The sequence below is a fragment of the Triticum aestivum genome, chromosome 5A (genome assembly GCF_018294505.1).
Source record: "Triticum aestivum cultivar Chinese Spring chromosome 5A, IWGSC CS RefSeq v2.1, whole genome shotgun sequence".
Classification (NCBI taxonomy): Eukaryota; Viridiplantae; Streptophyta; class Magnoliopsida; order Poales; family Poaceae; genus Triticum; species Triticum aestivum.
The window spans coordinates 325,461,290-325,473,789 of NC_057806.1; the positions used below are offsets into that span (position 1 = coordinate 325,461,290).

Consider the following 12,500-nt stretch of genomic DNA (forward strand, 5'->3'; position numbering starts at 1 on the left):
AAATATAGATTGAACCTGACAAGCAAAAGGAGTTGTTGTTTGCACAGAGTATTGTCGACGCCGATGGACTCCCAAGGTCTGGCCACCTGCGGGGCATTTGCATTTACTTTCTCCTCTTCCATGTTCTCTATGAAGTGGTGGTTGTATGCTGCCCTAATGAACTCCCTATAGGCTATAGCGAGCAGACACAGATGGTGGCCACACAACAACACAAAGAAGAGGTTGCATCCAGGTAATGGAGAAGAGCGACAGAGGGGCCGGGCCACTGATGTTGGACGGACTTGAAGGATGTCCGTGGAGAGGCTCACCGTAGTGGAGAAGTTGGTTGCCGCATTGGGTGACCGGTGAGGAGCGTCGAGGCACGAACCGACGTTGGCGGCACCCTGATTAATCTGGTAGGACAGGGCGGCGATGGGTGGAGGGCAGCGAGCAGGGGAGCGTCGAGCGAAGGCACACGGGGCGACTTGGCGCGCAGGATGGCCTGGCGGAGGCCTGCAGACGGCGGCGGGCTGCGGCGCTCAGGGTTCAAGGAAGTGCAGGGGGAGGCCCTTGAGATGGAGGGATGGGCATGAAGGGAGACGATGACAACAGGGAACCTAGGCAGCAGCGACTGGCCTAGCAATGAGCAGAGGCGAGGGGTTCCTGGGGGCCGGTCATCGTGGGAAGGTTGGCGCAGCGGGCGACGTCGACGGCGCAGGGAGGTCAGCCGTTCAGATTGGGGAAGATGGGTCGGGTGGGGCAGCTCTTTTTTTTTTTTGAGCTATTTCGTTTTTTCTAGATTTTCTAGCTAATGTTTTTTGACGGGAGATCTTAAGCTAGTCTTCAAGCGGACGTACATCGGAAACGATTGTTCTTTTGGTTCGGAAACCATTGTTCTTTTAAATCTCAATCGTTAATTTGTACTAGTAGAATGCCCGTGCGTTGCCACGGGCTCTTGAAATAGTTTGTAAGAGTTACATGTTAAATTTCACACATAGAAACAATATAACACAAACACAATTATTTAATAATTGAATTCCATTTTTGCAATACTTGAATCTGACGTTTTTGGCATTGGCGACTGCTAGATACCAATAATAGCCCGGCATGTTAATCAAAATGAATAACTGATGTAAATAACATATAAGTCGCAGTAACAATTAGATACAAATATTAATAAACCATTATACATATGAATTAGAAAATTATGTCTATGATGAAATATAAATGATATTTTCTACTTCATCATATAATCAAAGATAATATATAATAAAAATAAAAGTGAAACTAACACAACTATTTTGTTTGTAAAAAAGATAAACCTTTTTGATATTATTAGAAAATTATGTTGCTTAAATCATTTTACTAACACAACAATTCAGGGAAAACAACGAACTATAATGTTCATATATAAATAAGTATTCATCTGATTTTTTTAAATTATTTATATAGGCTATGCAAAATTTTCCAACAAAAGATAAAAACATGCAAGCAAACCAACATAAACCAAGTATATTCGTTTTCGTCTCTCATTTTTTTTTGTCATACCCTCAATATATGTAATAAGTATAAAAAACATTTATTTTTATGAACCATGTTTAATATATATATATATATATATATATATATACACACTTTTATTGTTTTTCTGAGGTAAATATATACTTTAAATATCTATGTTTTTTTGTTGAGCAAAATTTGCCATCAAAGGCCCAAATAAGCTATCCACCACGGCCCAACCAGCACCCAAGCTTACCCCCACCTAAAAAAACTAAATATATAAAAAATGAACCTTATCCCCAGCACTCTCTCCTCTCCTATCCACTCACTGACCACCTCTCGCCCTCTCCCCTCCCCGGCTCCCCCCCGCCACATCGCCACGCGCATCGACGATCCCGCAACCGCGCGACTCCGCCCGCCGACCACCGAATCGGTCTCATGAATTGGCGGGGCTTGGGGCTACGACAAGCTGTGTGCGGCGCGACTGACGGAGGCGGACGCTGCAAGCTTCCTGACCTGGGCCTGCGTGCTCGATCCGGTCCCGTTCCGGTCGGATCCGTGGCGGTGCTCCTCTCCGGCGAGGTCGCAGGTCGATCCGACGCGGGGCGGCTCGATCTGCAAGTGGAGCAACTCCGGTACGCCACTCCCCTTGCTTGATGCGCCCACTCTCCTCTTCTTCTTCCACATGTTCCTTCCCTGATGTGGTTTCCTCTTCCCTGGTGTGCCGCGGCGCCGTGACTCGGTCTCACAGGCACGGCCAGGGCGACGACTGCTCCCCGACGCCGGCACCCTCCGCAAGGAGCGACGACAGCTCGAAGCTCTGCGGCACGGCGTGCGCCGAGCGACGTGCAGCGAGGGCGCCGCTGCCTCAGCCACCGGCGTGTCCGACCACTCGTCCACGTCCCCACTGCTGCCGTCGGCCGGCCACTCGACGTCGCTTGTCCCGCTGCTTTAGCAGGCCAAGAAACCGGAACGCCCCCCGCGCCTGGCGACCTCGGCATCTCCATCGACCGTCTCAGAAAGCGCTACCTCGCCCGGCTCCCGCATAGCTGATGGTAAGCCCCTCCTTTGCTCTCTTGGCCTGCTTGCTTGCTTGCGAGCCCCTGATCTGAATTTGTTGGTTGGTTGCTTTCTTTCTTCAGCAAGCCAAGAAACAGGGAGTGCCGGCAGTAGTACTCTGAATCCATCAATGCAGCTGAATCCATAATGCTAATCAAGAGGTGGTTTTGGCCTAACTGGGATGTGCTTGAGTCCCGCATAGCTGTGGAGGAGGAAGCTGCTGCCCTTCTTGAGTAGTTTGCAAAGGTAAATCAGTTGTCAATGTTAGATGTACTTCTTTGAGGAAGCTGCTGCCGTTCTTTTACTCACCTTGCATAAAACTGCAATGTCAATGTTAGATGTACTTCATTGAATTCAAGCATCCTTTTAAACACCAGATTGACTTAAATAGGCTTTCATTGCATCAACCCTAGTATTTCTAGAGAGCTACTCAAGCATGTTTTTTCCCATAATTGTTGTACTGATATTTATATTTTTTTATTGAATAACATATGTGGGGACTACTATGCTTATATAATGTCTGATTTGATCATATCGTAATACATGCATTGTGTTGATGGCGCTATTACGGTGCCATCGCTTCCATCAAATTCCATTGGCATAATACTCCAATGTAATAATAAGTATCTAAAAGGTACTGAGATGTTCAAACAGCATGATAGTTGTGAAATAGAACAGTTATGATAGCCGATAGCTAGCCTCGTATAAGGCTGTACTGGCTGTTGCAAAGTTTACCTGGTCTTCCATTTATATCTTTCAGAAGACAACCCCAAAACTGACTAAAGAAATAAAAAGTAGTAACACCAAGTCTTGTTTAAGTGTATTCGAGAAAGAAAAAGCCTTGTTTATGTGCCAAATCAGCACTGCAGCGCGCTGAACCGTGTATAACATCCACCCATGTTGATTATTGGAACCTTTGATAATTAGTATATGAAATCTCACAATATTTATCATTGTGTTGCTCAAATAACATGTTTATTTGTCTTACCCTAATGTTGTGTTTGGCGATTTGGCCAAATGTTTAATTCAAATAAACATTAGGGCCACCTATCAGCTGAAAATAGGAATCTGAAAGAGCAATTGCTGGCTAGTATCATGGGTCAGTCTGTCATGCTTGTCATTTTAGCAAAGGTCAGCGCACCAGTACAGTTGATACCTAATATGAGACGTTTGCTCTCACAGGTCCTCCTATGATTAAATGAACTTCCTAAATCAATTTTTTTACACGTGGCTTTGCCCTTTGGAAACTTGTTTAGTAGTAGATGACGATAATAGGTCGAGGGCATCTGTCACCCAAGCATGTTGAGTGTTATGAAAATTTATCTCAGAGTGTTTGCATCTGAAATTTTTGTGACTAAATTAACATGCATTTCTTACTGATTATAGTTTTTGAGAAAAAACCTATAGTTAATTCTCATTTTACGTGTTTGCTGTTTTAATCTTGAACATCTTTCTTTCAAAATGATTTGAGTCATGTTGGTAGGCATTGTTCAATAGTCAACATACATCCAACTTTGTATTTTGAATGATCAGTCTAACTTCTCCATTGAAACATGCGACAGATCTTCAGTGAGCAAAGAGGGCAGTGGAAGGCAGCAACCCAATCCCAGGAGTTCCTTTGAACCCTTCAGCGTTAATACAATAATGCTTACACAGATCCTGAGAAGCAGGATGCTATAAATGTGTAAGTTGATTTATGTGTGCAAAAATATCACTCTAACAAAACCTTAGGAGTAGAGAGACATTGGTCTAATATTATTACACACAAGATTTATATGTTGTGTTTTTTTGAGATGCAGATTCTTGGGCCATTTCCAGTCTGAACAAGGCAAACCTCCTATTGTGGAAGTTGGACTGAGATCAGCATTACGATGTTGGCCGCCAAGGAACTCTATGTGAAGAAACTGGAAGGTACTAATATAAACTCTTCTACTAACAACAACATTGCTTGATAAGCTGTGTTGTGCCCCTTACTACGATTCTCATCAATTATAGGTTCGTGATGGTCTGCTCGCCATGATTTATGAGCCGATAGAAAGTTTAAATAGTTGTTTCACTTGGCAGGCCAGAAGGTGGTTTAGAATATTTTTGTTATATTCTAGTAATAATGATTTATGAGCTATGAAGTGGCTCAGGTTGTAGTTGTAGGCATAGACCCACAAAGATCACAAAAATAATTAAGCATACAGTCTGCGTTCTTGGTGAATAGCCAAGCATCTGGACATATTGTTTGGTACATATGAATTTTCACAGCTTTGCTCAAGTCATCCGAATCCGATCACCGCCGTTGGACCTCGCAACTAATAACAGTCGTTTCCTTGCGCCAAACCTGCAACACAACATGGCTGTTTATGTATGTATTGAAAAGCCAGCATTATAAAATTCAACTAACGGGGAAATAAGAGACTATACAGGGACCTCCACCTATGAGAAATAATATAATAAAGATATAGTTTTCATATTGTGTGGTGGTCCAGTTTTGTGGCCGCTTTGGGGCTGCATCATAAATATTTCTGTAATGTAGAACACTTGAGTGGAGTCTAATTTTACAATGACGAAGTGACCAAGGCAGTGTGCAGGAAAACAAATCCGAGTTTAGATGTAGTACATGAATGATTACAAAACAACAAAAGAATAATACACATAAGCAAACCAGCAAAACGAAAAATAATGTCACATACAAAGACTGCTGCAACATGCAGGGAAATAAGAGACTATACAGGGACCTCCACCTATGATAAATAATATATAGATATAGTTTTGATATATTGTATGGTGGTCCAGTTTTGTGGCCGCTTTGAGGCCGCATCATAAATATTTCTATATTGTAGAACACTTGAGTGGAGTCTAGTTTTACAATGACGAAGTGACCAAGGCAGTGTGCAATATTTGTGAAGAAAAACAAAGCCGAGTTTAGATGTAGTAGATGATTGATTACAAAACAACAAAAGAATAATATACATAAGCAAACCAGCATAACAAAAAATAATGTCACATACAACAAAATTTGGCAACTTGCAAAGTCACAACTCCGAGGCAATATTATTAATACTTGCCTTGTACTATAAACATAATAAAGTTCAATTGCAAACATCGAAAGATTGAGATATGTACAAAGACAGCAAAGAGCACCAAATTACCTGTAGCATAAGAGTAAATCCTCTCACATATTTAAGAGGGGACTTCAGCCCGTAAGGACTTCCTTATAGACGATGTTCTTCATCGCGGTCTGTAAGGACAAGGCAGGTCTTTTTCGCTTCTTAGATTTACCGCTTTTCTTCTTGGCATTCTCCTTCTCCTTCTCCTTCTCACTGAGGATCTTTATATTTCTCTTTGCGGTGGCTCGAGACAATGCAACATACAGTTGACCATGAGAGAACACCGGATTAGGTAGGTACACACCAACAATCGGAATCGTCTGGCCTTGAGCCTTGTTAATCGTCATAGCAAAGCTAAGTCTTACAGGAAATTGCTTCCTCTTGAACTTGAATGGAAACATGTCGTTGTCAGACGGGCATAGGGGTATTCGAGGAAGGAATACCCTCCTACCTGCGTGTTGTCCGATCATGATTTCTGCGTCGATGGCATTCCTCTCGAAACCTCGCACCACAAGCCTCGTCCCGTTACACAGACCATTAGCCGGATCAATGTTCCGGAGAAGTATGACTGGGCAGTTGAGCTTCAGTTTGAGTGCATGCGGTGGCAGACCGTTCGGAGTCAATCCATTTAGGAACTCGGGAGCGTAGTAGCCATATGGGTCATCTTCTGCACTGTCAAAGCTATGGTAGATTACTTCTTCTCCCCGAAAACGCTCTACCATGCGTATGTTTATCTTGTCGACGTTGTCGTTCGTGGTGGAGAGGATTGCGCGTGAAGTCATGTAATTCGGATCGGACATGTTGTCATCTAGTCTCGGAAACACATGGTCAATCAGCTTCTCCAGGTCGTCACCCTCGCCTGTAGACGACACACAAATATCTTCAGGGAGTCGTATGTTTCCTTGATCGTCAACTTCCTCGGTGCCATTGCCTACCCTTAGCAAGTAGTCCGCAAACCAGGTGTCATTATGAGCCCTCATGTTGGTGATGAGCCTTAGCTGGCGCATACCCTTCCAGAGGTGTGAACTTCGGAGGGTTGCATCGATTATCTAACCCCGGGACCCCCTCCTGACGACCGGAAGCACCTGCCTGAAGTCCCCGCCAAACACAACAGTTTTTCCTCCAAAGGGTCGGTCCCGTCTTCCCATGATGTCGCGCATGCTGTTGTCCAGTGCCTCAACCGCCTGTCGCTTAGTCATGGTGGCCTCATCCCATAGTATCAATGAGGCCATCCTCAGTAGCTTGGCGGTACCACTCTGCTTCGTGAAGGTGCATGAGGCGCCATCGTCGCAGCTCAATGGGATCTTGAACCTCGAGTGGGCAGTCCTGCCTCCAGGCATGATAGAAGCGGCGACGCCTGACGTCGCGGTAGCGATAGCGATGTTTCCCTCGCTTCGAACCTTGGCGAGCAGCGCCCTGTACAGGAAGGTCTTCCCTGTACCTCCCGGGCCATCAACAAAGAACACACCCCCATCACCGCGTTCAACAGAAGCTAGTATCTCGTCATATGCAGCCCTCTGCTCTGAGTTTAGCGACGAAGCCAATTTAGTGTCATTGATGTCAAAATCGACGTTGGATTCCTCGATCACTTCTCTGGCCTCGCCCTCGGTTGGGTCGAACGAGTCGTCAATGCATGGAAGAGCGAAATCAGCTATGTCTTTGCCCATGGACTGCAACATACCCCTAATGTCAAGATCAGGCCGGTCTTGCGCTGTCTGACCAGGAAACAACTCATTCGTTATCTCTTCCCAGTTAGGGTTGCAGGTCATGGTCAGGAAGATGTCAGGCTTCCCGTAGGTATGGACAATTGCCATGGCATCCATATGCCTCCGCTTCATGTCGCGGTCGCCACCTGGGTATGTTCCAGGGAGCACTATCCTTACCCCAATAGCGCTTGCGCGAGTCTCCCCGGATGTAATTGCATCAACAACTCCTTTATACAGGTCGGCACGGATCTTTGTCTGATTCTTCCTGTACCATTTCAACCTACAACTCTCAATCTTGATGTACATGTCCACCCCCCATTGTTGGAGCAATCGTGCTCCACAGAGTATGGGATTGAATATCCCAGGTCGTGTCTGGAGCATGTAACAGTAGTAGTCTCTCACCGAGACGTATAACCTGCTATTCCCCTCTGCACATGGATGAGTAACGCGCACATTAGGATTCATATGAGAAGTATACAATTCCTCTAAACGACAGAACACGCATGAGGCTTACCTGCATCATCATCATCATCATCATCACGTACATGTGCGCACCCAAACTCCTAAACTGCTGGGAGTACGGGTTTTCCCTGAGTATGTCCACTAACTTTCTGACAACATCCTAGTCTAATTGCTCGGTGGCAGCCTTGCGATGGGTTAGGCCCGGGTCATCGTCGTAGAAGTACAGCTGTAGATGATCTGGACGTGATGTTGGCCCAAAGGAATGAACGTTGTGGTAGATGGTGCCGTGCGCACGGAACGTGTACAGCCCAGACTTCATGTTTGTGTAGCTTTCATCAAGGCTGATGCCGAGGGTTGTGAAGGAGAAGTGGCCGTTGAAGAACCGTATGTTCTCCCGAAAATGCCTTGAGTCCGCATCCATGCTAGACCAAAGCCTCATTAGCTCCGGGATGGGATCCGGTTGCTTCAGCTGGATCTGCCCACTGCGACAACAGAATCCCGGGGCCTCGGACACAAACTTCTTGGCCTTGCAGTGATGGCAATTTGCGGCGTGCTTCAGGATGTGTGTGTGGTCCGGGAGGTTTGAGTAGACATAGTCCAATGGATCATGGTCGACATATGTATTTTGACTTGAGTCTTCCAATTCGTCGTGCTCCATGTCATCAACATCTGAGCCTGCAAACAATGTTTATAATTAGTGTGATATTTCCAACGGGTGGATGTTGCTCCAGTGGGTGTACTGTGTACATACCTTCACCAGCAAAAAGGTAATACTCATCGTCAAAGAGGATGTCAGGGTTGACATTATCATTCATGAGACGACTAAGGTAAGCGTCCATGTCGTCTGCTCAGGTGCGAAACCAATAAATGAGGGTTCAGTCTCAAGGAACGCAAGAGAGTAAGGATGGGAGTGTTACCTTCACTTCTGATCGTGTACTCCGGCGTGCTAGATGGGGTCGAGGCACCGTGTGCTTCCAGTACGGTAGGTTGTCCAGTTGAGCTCATTTCCGGTATGGAGATGGACCTGACGGTTGGTGTCATCACCCTACCTGCAAACCTTTCATTACGCCGGTCGCGTAGAGCATTCCTCTCACCATGTGGTACCTTCGAACATGTTTTTTGCTTCCCAATTTTCACCTGACGCGTCTTCGCCGCCATACTTCCCTTGCAAGCTCGCTCTCTCGTCCCACGCCGAGCTTTGGACTCATGACTCTGCTCGTCCGCTCCATTATCTGCCTTTGTTACCGGATCACTGGTTTGCTGGTCGGCATTTTGTAGGTGCTCATTGATTTCGATGAGGTCGCCATCTACAGCACCATCACCAAAGGTTCTGCTTAGGTATGCACCTACAACATTATCGAACGATTATTTATATGTCATGAATGATTACATGATGAAAGATGATGGTTCATAGGATAACTACCATCGGTTTCGGTGTTTTGGATGTATGTGGGGGCCGCATTGACTGAAGGAGCATGATCTATTTGTTCACTGTCGGATTGTGGCGTGATGGCTGAAAGCGTGAGAGTCGGACAATGTGTGTGAGGGTTGGACAATGAGCTAGTTAGGTCTGGACGTGGCATAGCGATCGGTTCCGCACACGGGGTGTTTTTTTTTGCAGCATACTTTGCCTTTCTTTTTGCACTTGATCCCCCCCTTTCATCCTCACTCATGGTTTTTGGGTGTTGCACGCGCCATTCTCGCAATTTCTGATTTTTTTTCTTCAAGATCGATCGTTCCGTCACCCACTTTTTTCCGATAATTTGCTCGCCTCCGCGCGTTTCTCTGCTCACTTTGCTCGTCTGTTAAGTCACCCTTGTGTTCTTTACAGCAGTGTGAAGACATAATCAGAACTTCATTGTTCAACATTTTGCAAGGTAGCAGAATCTCAACAAATATCAATATCGACAATACAAAGTTTGTTTTATCTGTTGTATCTATAGAGATACTAAGCTCCCATGATTTGAAGCGTTCTGGTGCTTCGAGGGTTGTGAAACCGTTGAGAGCCCTGTCTGTAAGGTGTGTCATGTAGTTTTATTTCTACTTCTTGTTTTTATATTTTTACACACTGTAATTCAGGGGATCTTATTAAAATTTGAATACTAAAAGCAAAAATAATAATTACAAATCACATTTTTAGATTCATTATTTTAGAATGTTGGACAAAGATTCAAATGGTTCAGTTTCATGAAAACATAGTAACCATATATTATGAAACCGAGCGGGTATGTAATATAATCCCAGTGCTGAAACATATTGATGAAACATAAAACGTTCTTACCCAATATCGTAAGGGCAGGCTGATTTTCATCTAGTTGCTTGCTGGCTGCCTCCTCTTTTTTCTTTCGATAAGCAGCTCTCCTCCGAGCCTTTATTTGCTCCTTTTTCTCGTCAAGGTCCATCGAGGATGGTTGGCACACATTAGTGATATCACCGAGAGGTAATTGGGGAACATTTAGCATAACTGCATGGAGGGTTTAGGGTCTGGTTAAACAACGATGTATAGCTGGATGTAGTTGGGTTGGCATCCCATTGAGGTAACAACAGAACATTTTGCATATATGCACGGAGGGTTTAGGGTCTTCATTGTTCACCGAGAGGTAACAGGTCTGGTTGAAGCCACTTCTCTATCTAGGGTTTATTTTTTATATAACCCCTCCGTGTCCATACATGAAGTGTATATGGACTCAAAAGTCGTATGTCTGACCTATATCGAATTGAACCTAAATGATCAGGAATTGTATGCACAACACAGTGGTCAACTATTGTTCGGTCAATTATTCGTGGGGTTGGGGTGAGGAGACATACGTCGCCTACATCCTTCACTCAGAAAGTATACATATGGTCATCGTATTGCTGAAACATAAAACATCCTTACCTGATTTCGTAATCGCAGGCAGATTTTCATCTTGTTGCTTGCTGGCTGCCTCCTCTTTTTTCTTTCGATAACCCGCTCGCCTTCGAGCATTTGTTAGCTCTTTTTTCTCGTCAAGGTCCACCGAGGTTGGTTGACACACCTTAGTGATATCACCGAGAGGTAACATGGGAACATTTTGCATATCTGCATGTGATTTGATGTTAGCGTTATATTGTGGAATGGGGGGAGTATATATAATATCATCGCAGTGCCTTCCCATGAAGCATTCTTACCTGATATCGTAAGGGCAGACAATTTTTCATCTTGTTGCTTGACGGTAGCCTTCTCTTTTTTCTTTCTATAAGCAGCTCGCCTCCGAGCTTTCATTAGCTCTCTTTTTTCATGAAGGTCCATAGAGGATGGTTGATCTGCATTAGTGATATCACTGAGAGGATGGCGTGGGACATTATGAGGCCTCTCTTCCCAAATGTCACTTGTCATGCTAGCTAGTTCTTTTGTTAGATTACTGAGAGCCAGCAACGAATCTACATTATATAGGCATGAGATTGGAGGGTTGTCTGCATCATGTAAACATAACAATATACAGGACCGAAATAAGGCAAAGTTGTAGGCACATGGTGTTAACCTTTCGGCACATGGTGTTTGACATGTATAACAAAATATGTAGCTGAACATATACATGGAGGTAGATATATACCTGGAGTATCACATGTGCTATCGCCATCGGTCTGAAGTATCATCCGTTCGTAGGGAGTAATATGGACTCCTACAAGTCACGATGTTGATACATCAGAATTGGTTGTGCCCAAGTCTGTTAGGTATGATTTTTCACATAAAAAGGATAAAATTAAGCCTGATACCTGGACTACATGGGTACATCATGTCAACAACGTCGGCTACGGGTATAATCCGTTCGTTAGAGTCGTCAACACTTGTCCCCTCTCTCGGGCCTGCAACACATTCAGTTTCCTGGGATGGTGTTTGACTTGGTGAACATATACCTGGAGGTATCGGCGATGATGTCGTCTGTTCCGTTGGCTTGCTGTGTGGAGTCCCCATAGGTAACTACTAAAAAAAGACATGTCCAACAGACTCAGGCATCCCGCAAAAACTTGTAAACTGACTCTGCAAGCAGATAACGTGAAATACCAACAGTACTAAACGCCCGTTCCCATGCTACAGGAACTCAGTCCATAAGGGCAGCTTTGCTATACAACTGAAAATAGAAAGACATGTCCAACAGACTTTGCTCAGAAATATTTATTTGAAAACTGAATTTGCTGGTTATAAACATGATCGGGGTTGCTTGGTCTGAGTATTGGAGCCTGTTAACAGGAAAAATGACTACCACGACTGCACATGCCAGCTCTGACCTCCCGTATTATGTTAATCATTTACGTTGTATTTTTGTTATCAAGCACATAACTGTATTACACAAGATCTATTTTTATTTGCACTACATTTGAGTTGAGAATCAGTTTCTGTTGTAACAAAATAGCAATAGATATGTCGGTTAATTTCATGTGTACCATAGGTGCAAAATGAATTATGGCATGGCTTGATTTAGTTTTTGTTTGCTTTCATCCTTTTATTCGTTTGGTTTATTCCAGGTCCATATAATTATGATGTCTTGGAGGGTATGACGTTCGGCAATATTTCTGAATCCTTCAATGCTGACTTTGAGGATGGTACAATCGGGGAGGTAATTATTTTTCCTTTTGTCATGTGAAGCCCAACACTATGCTATTAACCAGGTATGGATCTTTGAGAGTATCCTTCTGGGTGAATATGGAGAAGTAATGAATATCCAAGTACTTG

The 12,500-nt window shown here is 44.3% G+C and overlaps 1 protein-coding gene and 1 long non-coding RNA gene across 4 annotated transcripts in view; one reads left to right on the forward strand and one right to left on the reverse strand.

The window, feature by feature from the left end:
• The first annotated feature begins 1,790 nt into the window (after positions 1-1,790).
• Positions 1,791-12,472, forward strand: LOC123103167 (uncharacterized). The gene is made up of 6 exons (XR_006449681.1): positions 1,791-2,114; positions 2,231-2,534; positions 2,622-2,784; positions 4,101-4,222; positions 4,338-4,449; positions 12,293-12,472. It is a non-coding gene; the product is annotated as an uncharacterized lncRNA (long non-coding RNA).
• The window catches only part of LOC123103166 (uncharacterized), a 9,263-nt gene continuing 1,478 nt past the window's right edge, over positions 4,716-12,500 (reverse strand). The window contains exons 1-10 of one of the 3 annotated variants that reach the window (XM_044524662.1): positions 11,543-12,293; positions 11,380-11,448; positions 10,955-11,089; positions 10,683-10,865; positions 10,086-10,268; positions 8,722-9,150; positions 8,556-8,648; positions 7,857-8,479; positions 5,679-7,770; positions 4,716-4,867 (exon numbers count right to left, since the gene is read on the reverse strand). In XM_044524662.1, coding sequence (XP_044380597.1) covers positions 7,965-8,479; positions 8,556-8,648; positions 8,722-9,150; positions 10,086-10,268; positions 10,683-10,865; positions 10,955-11,089; positions 11,380-11,448; positions 11,543-11,741 — 1,806 coding nt within the window. In that variant the 5' untranslated portion in view covers positions 11,742-12,293 and the 3' untranslated portion in view covers positions 4,716-4,867; positions 5,679-7,770; positions 7,857-7,964. Of the gene's footprint in view, positions 4,868-5,678; positions 8,480-8,555; positions 8,649-8,721; positions 9,151-10,085; positions 10,269-10,682; positions 10,866-10,954; positions 11,090-11,379; positions 11,449-11,542; positions 12,294-12,500 lie in introns of those variants that run through there. The other 2 variants (XM_044524663.1, XM_044524664.1) reach the window with 2 other exon arrangements.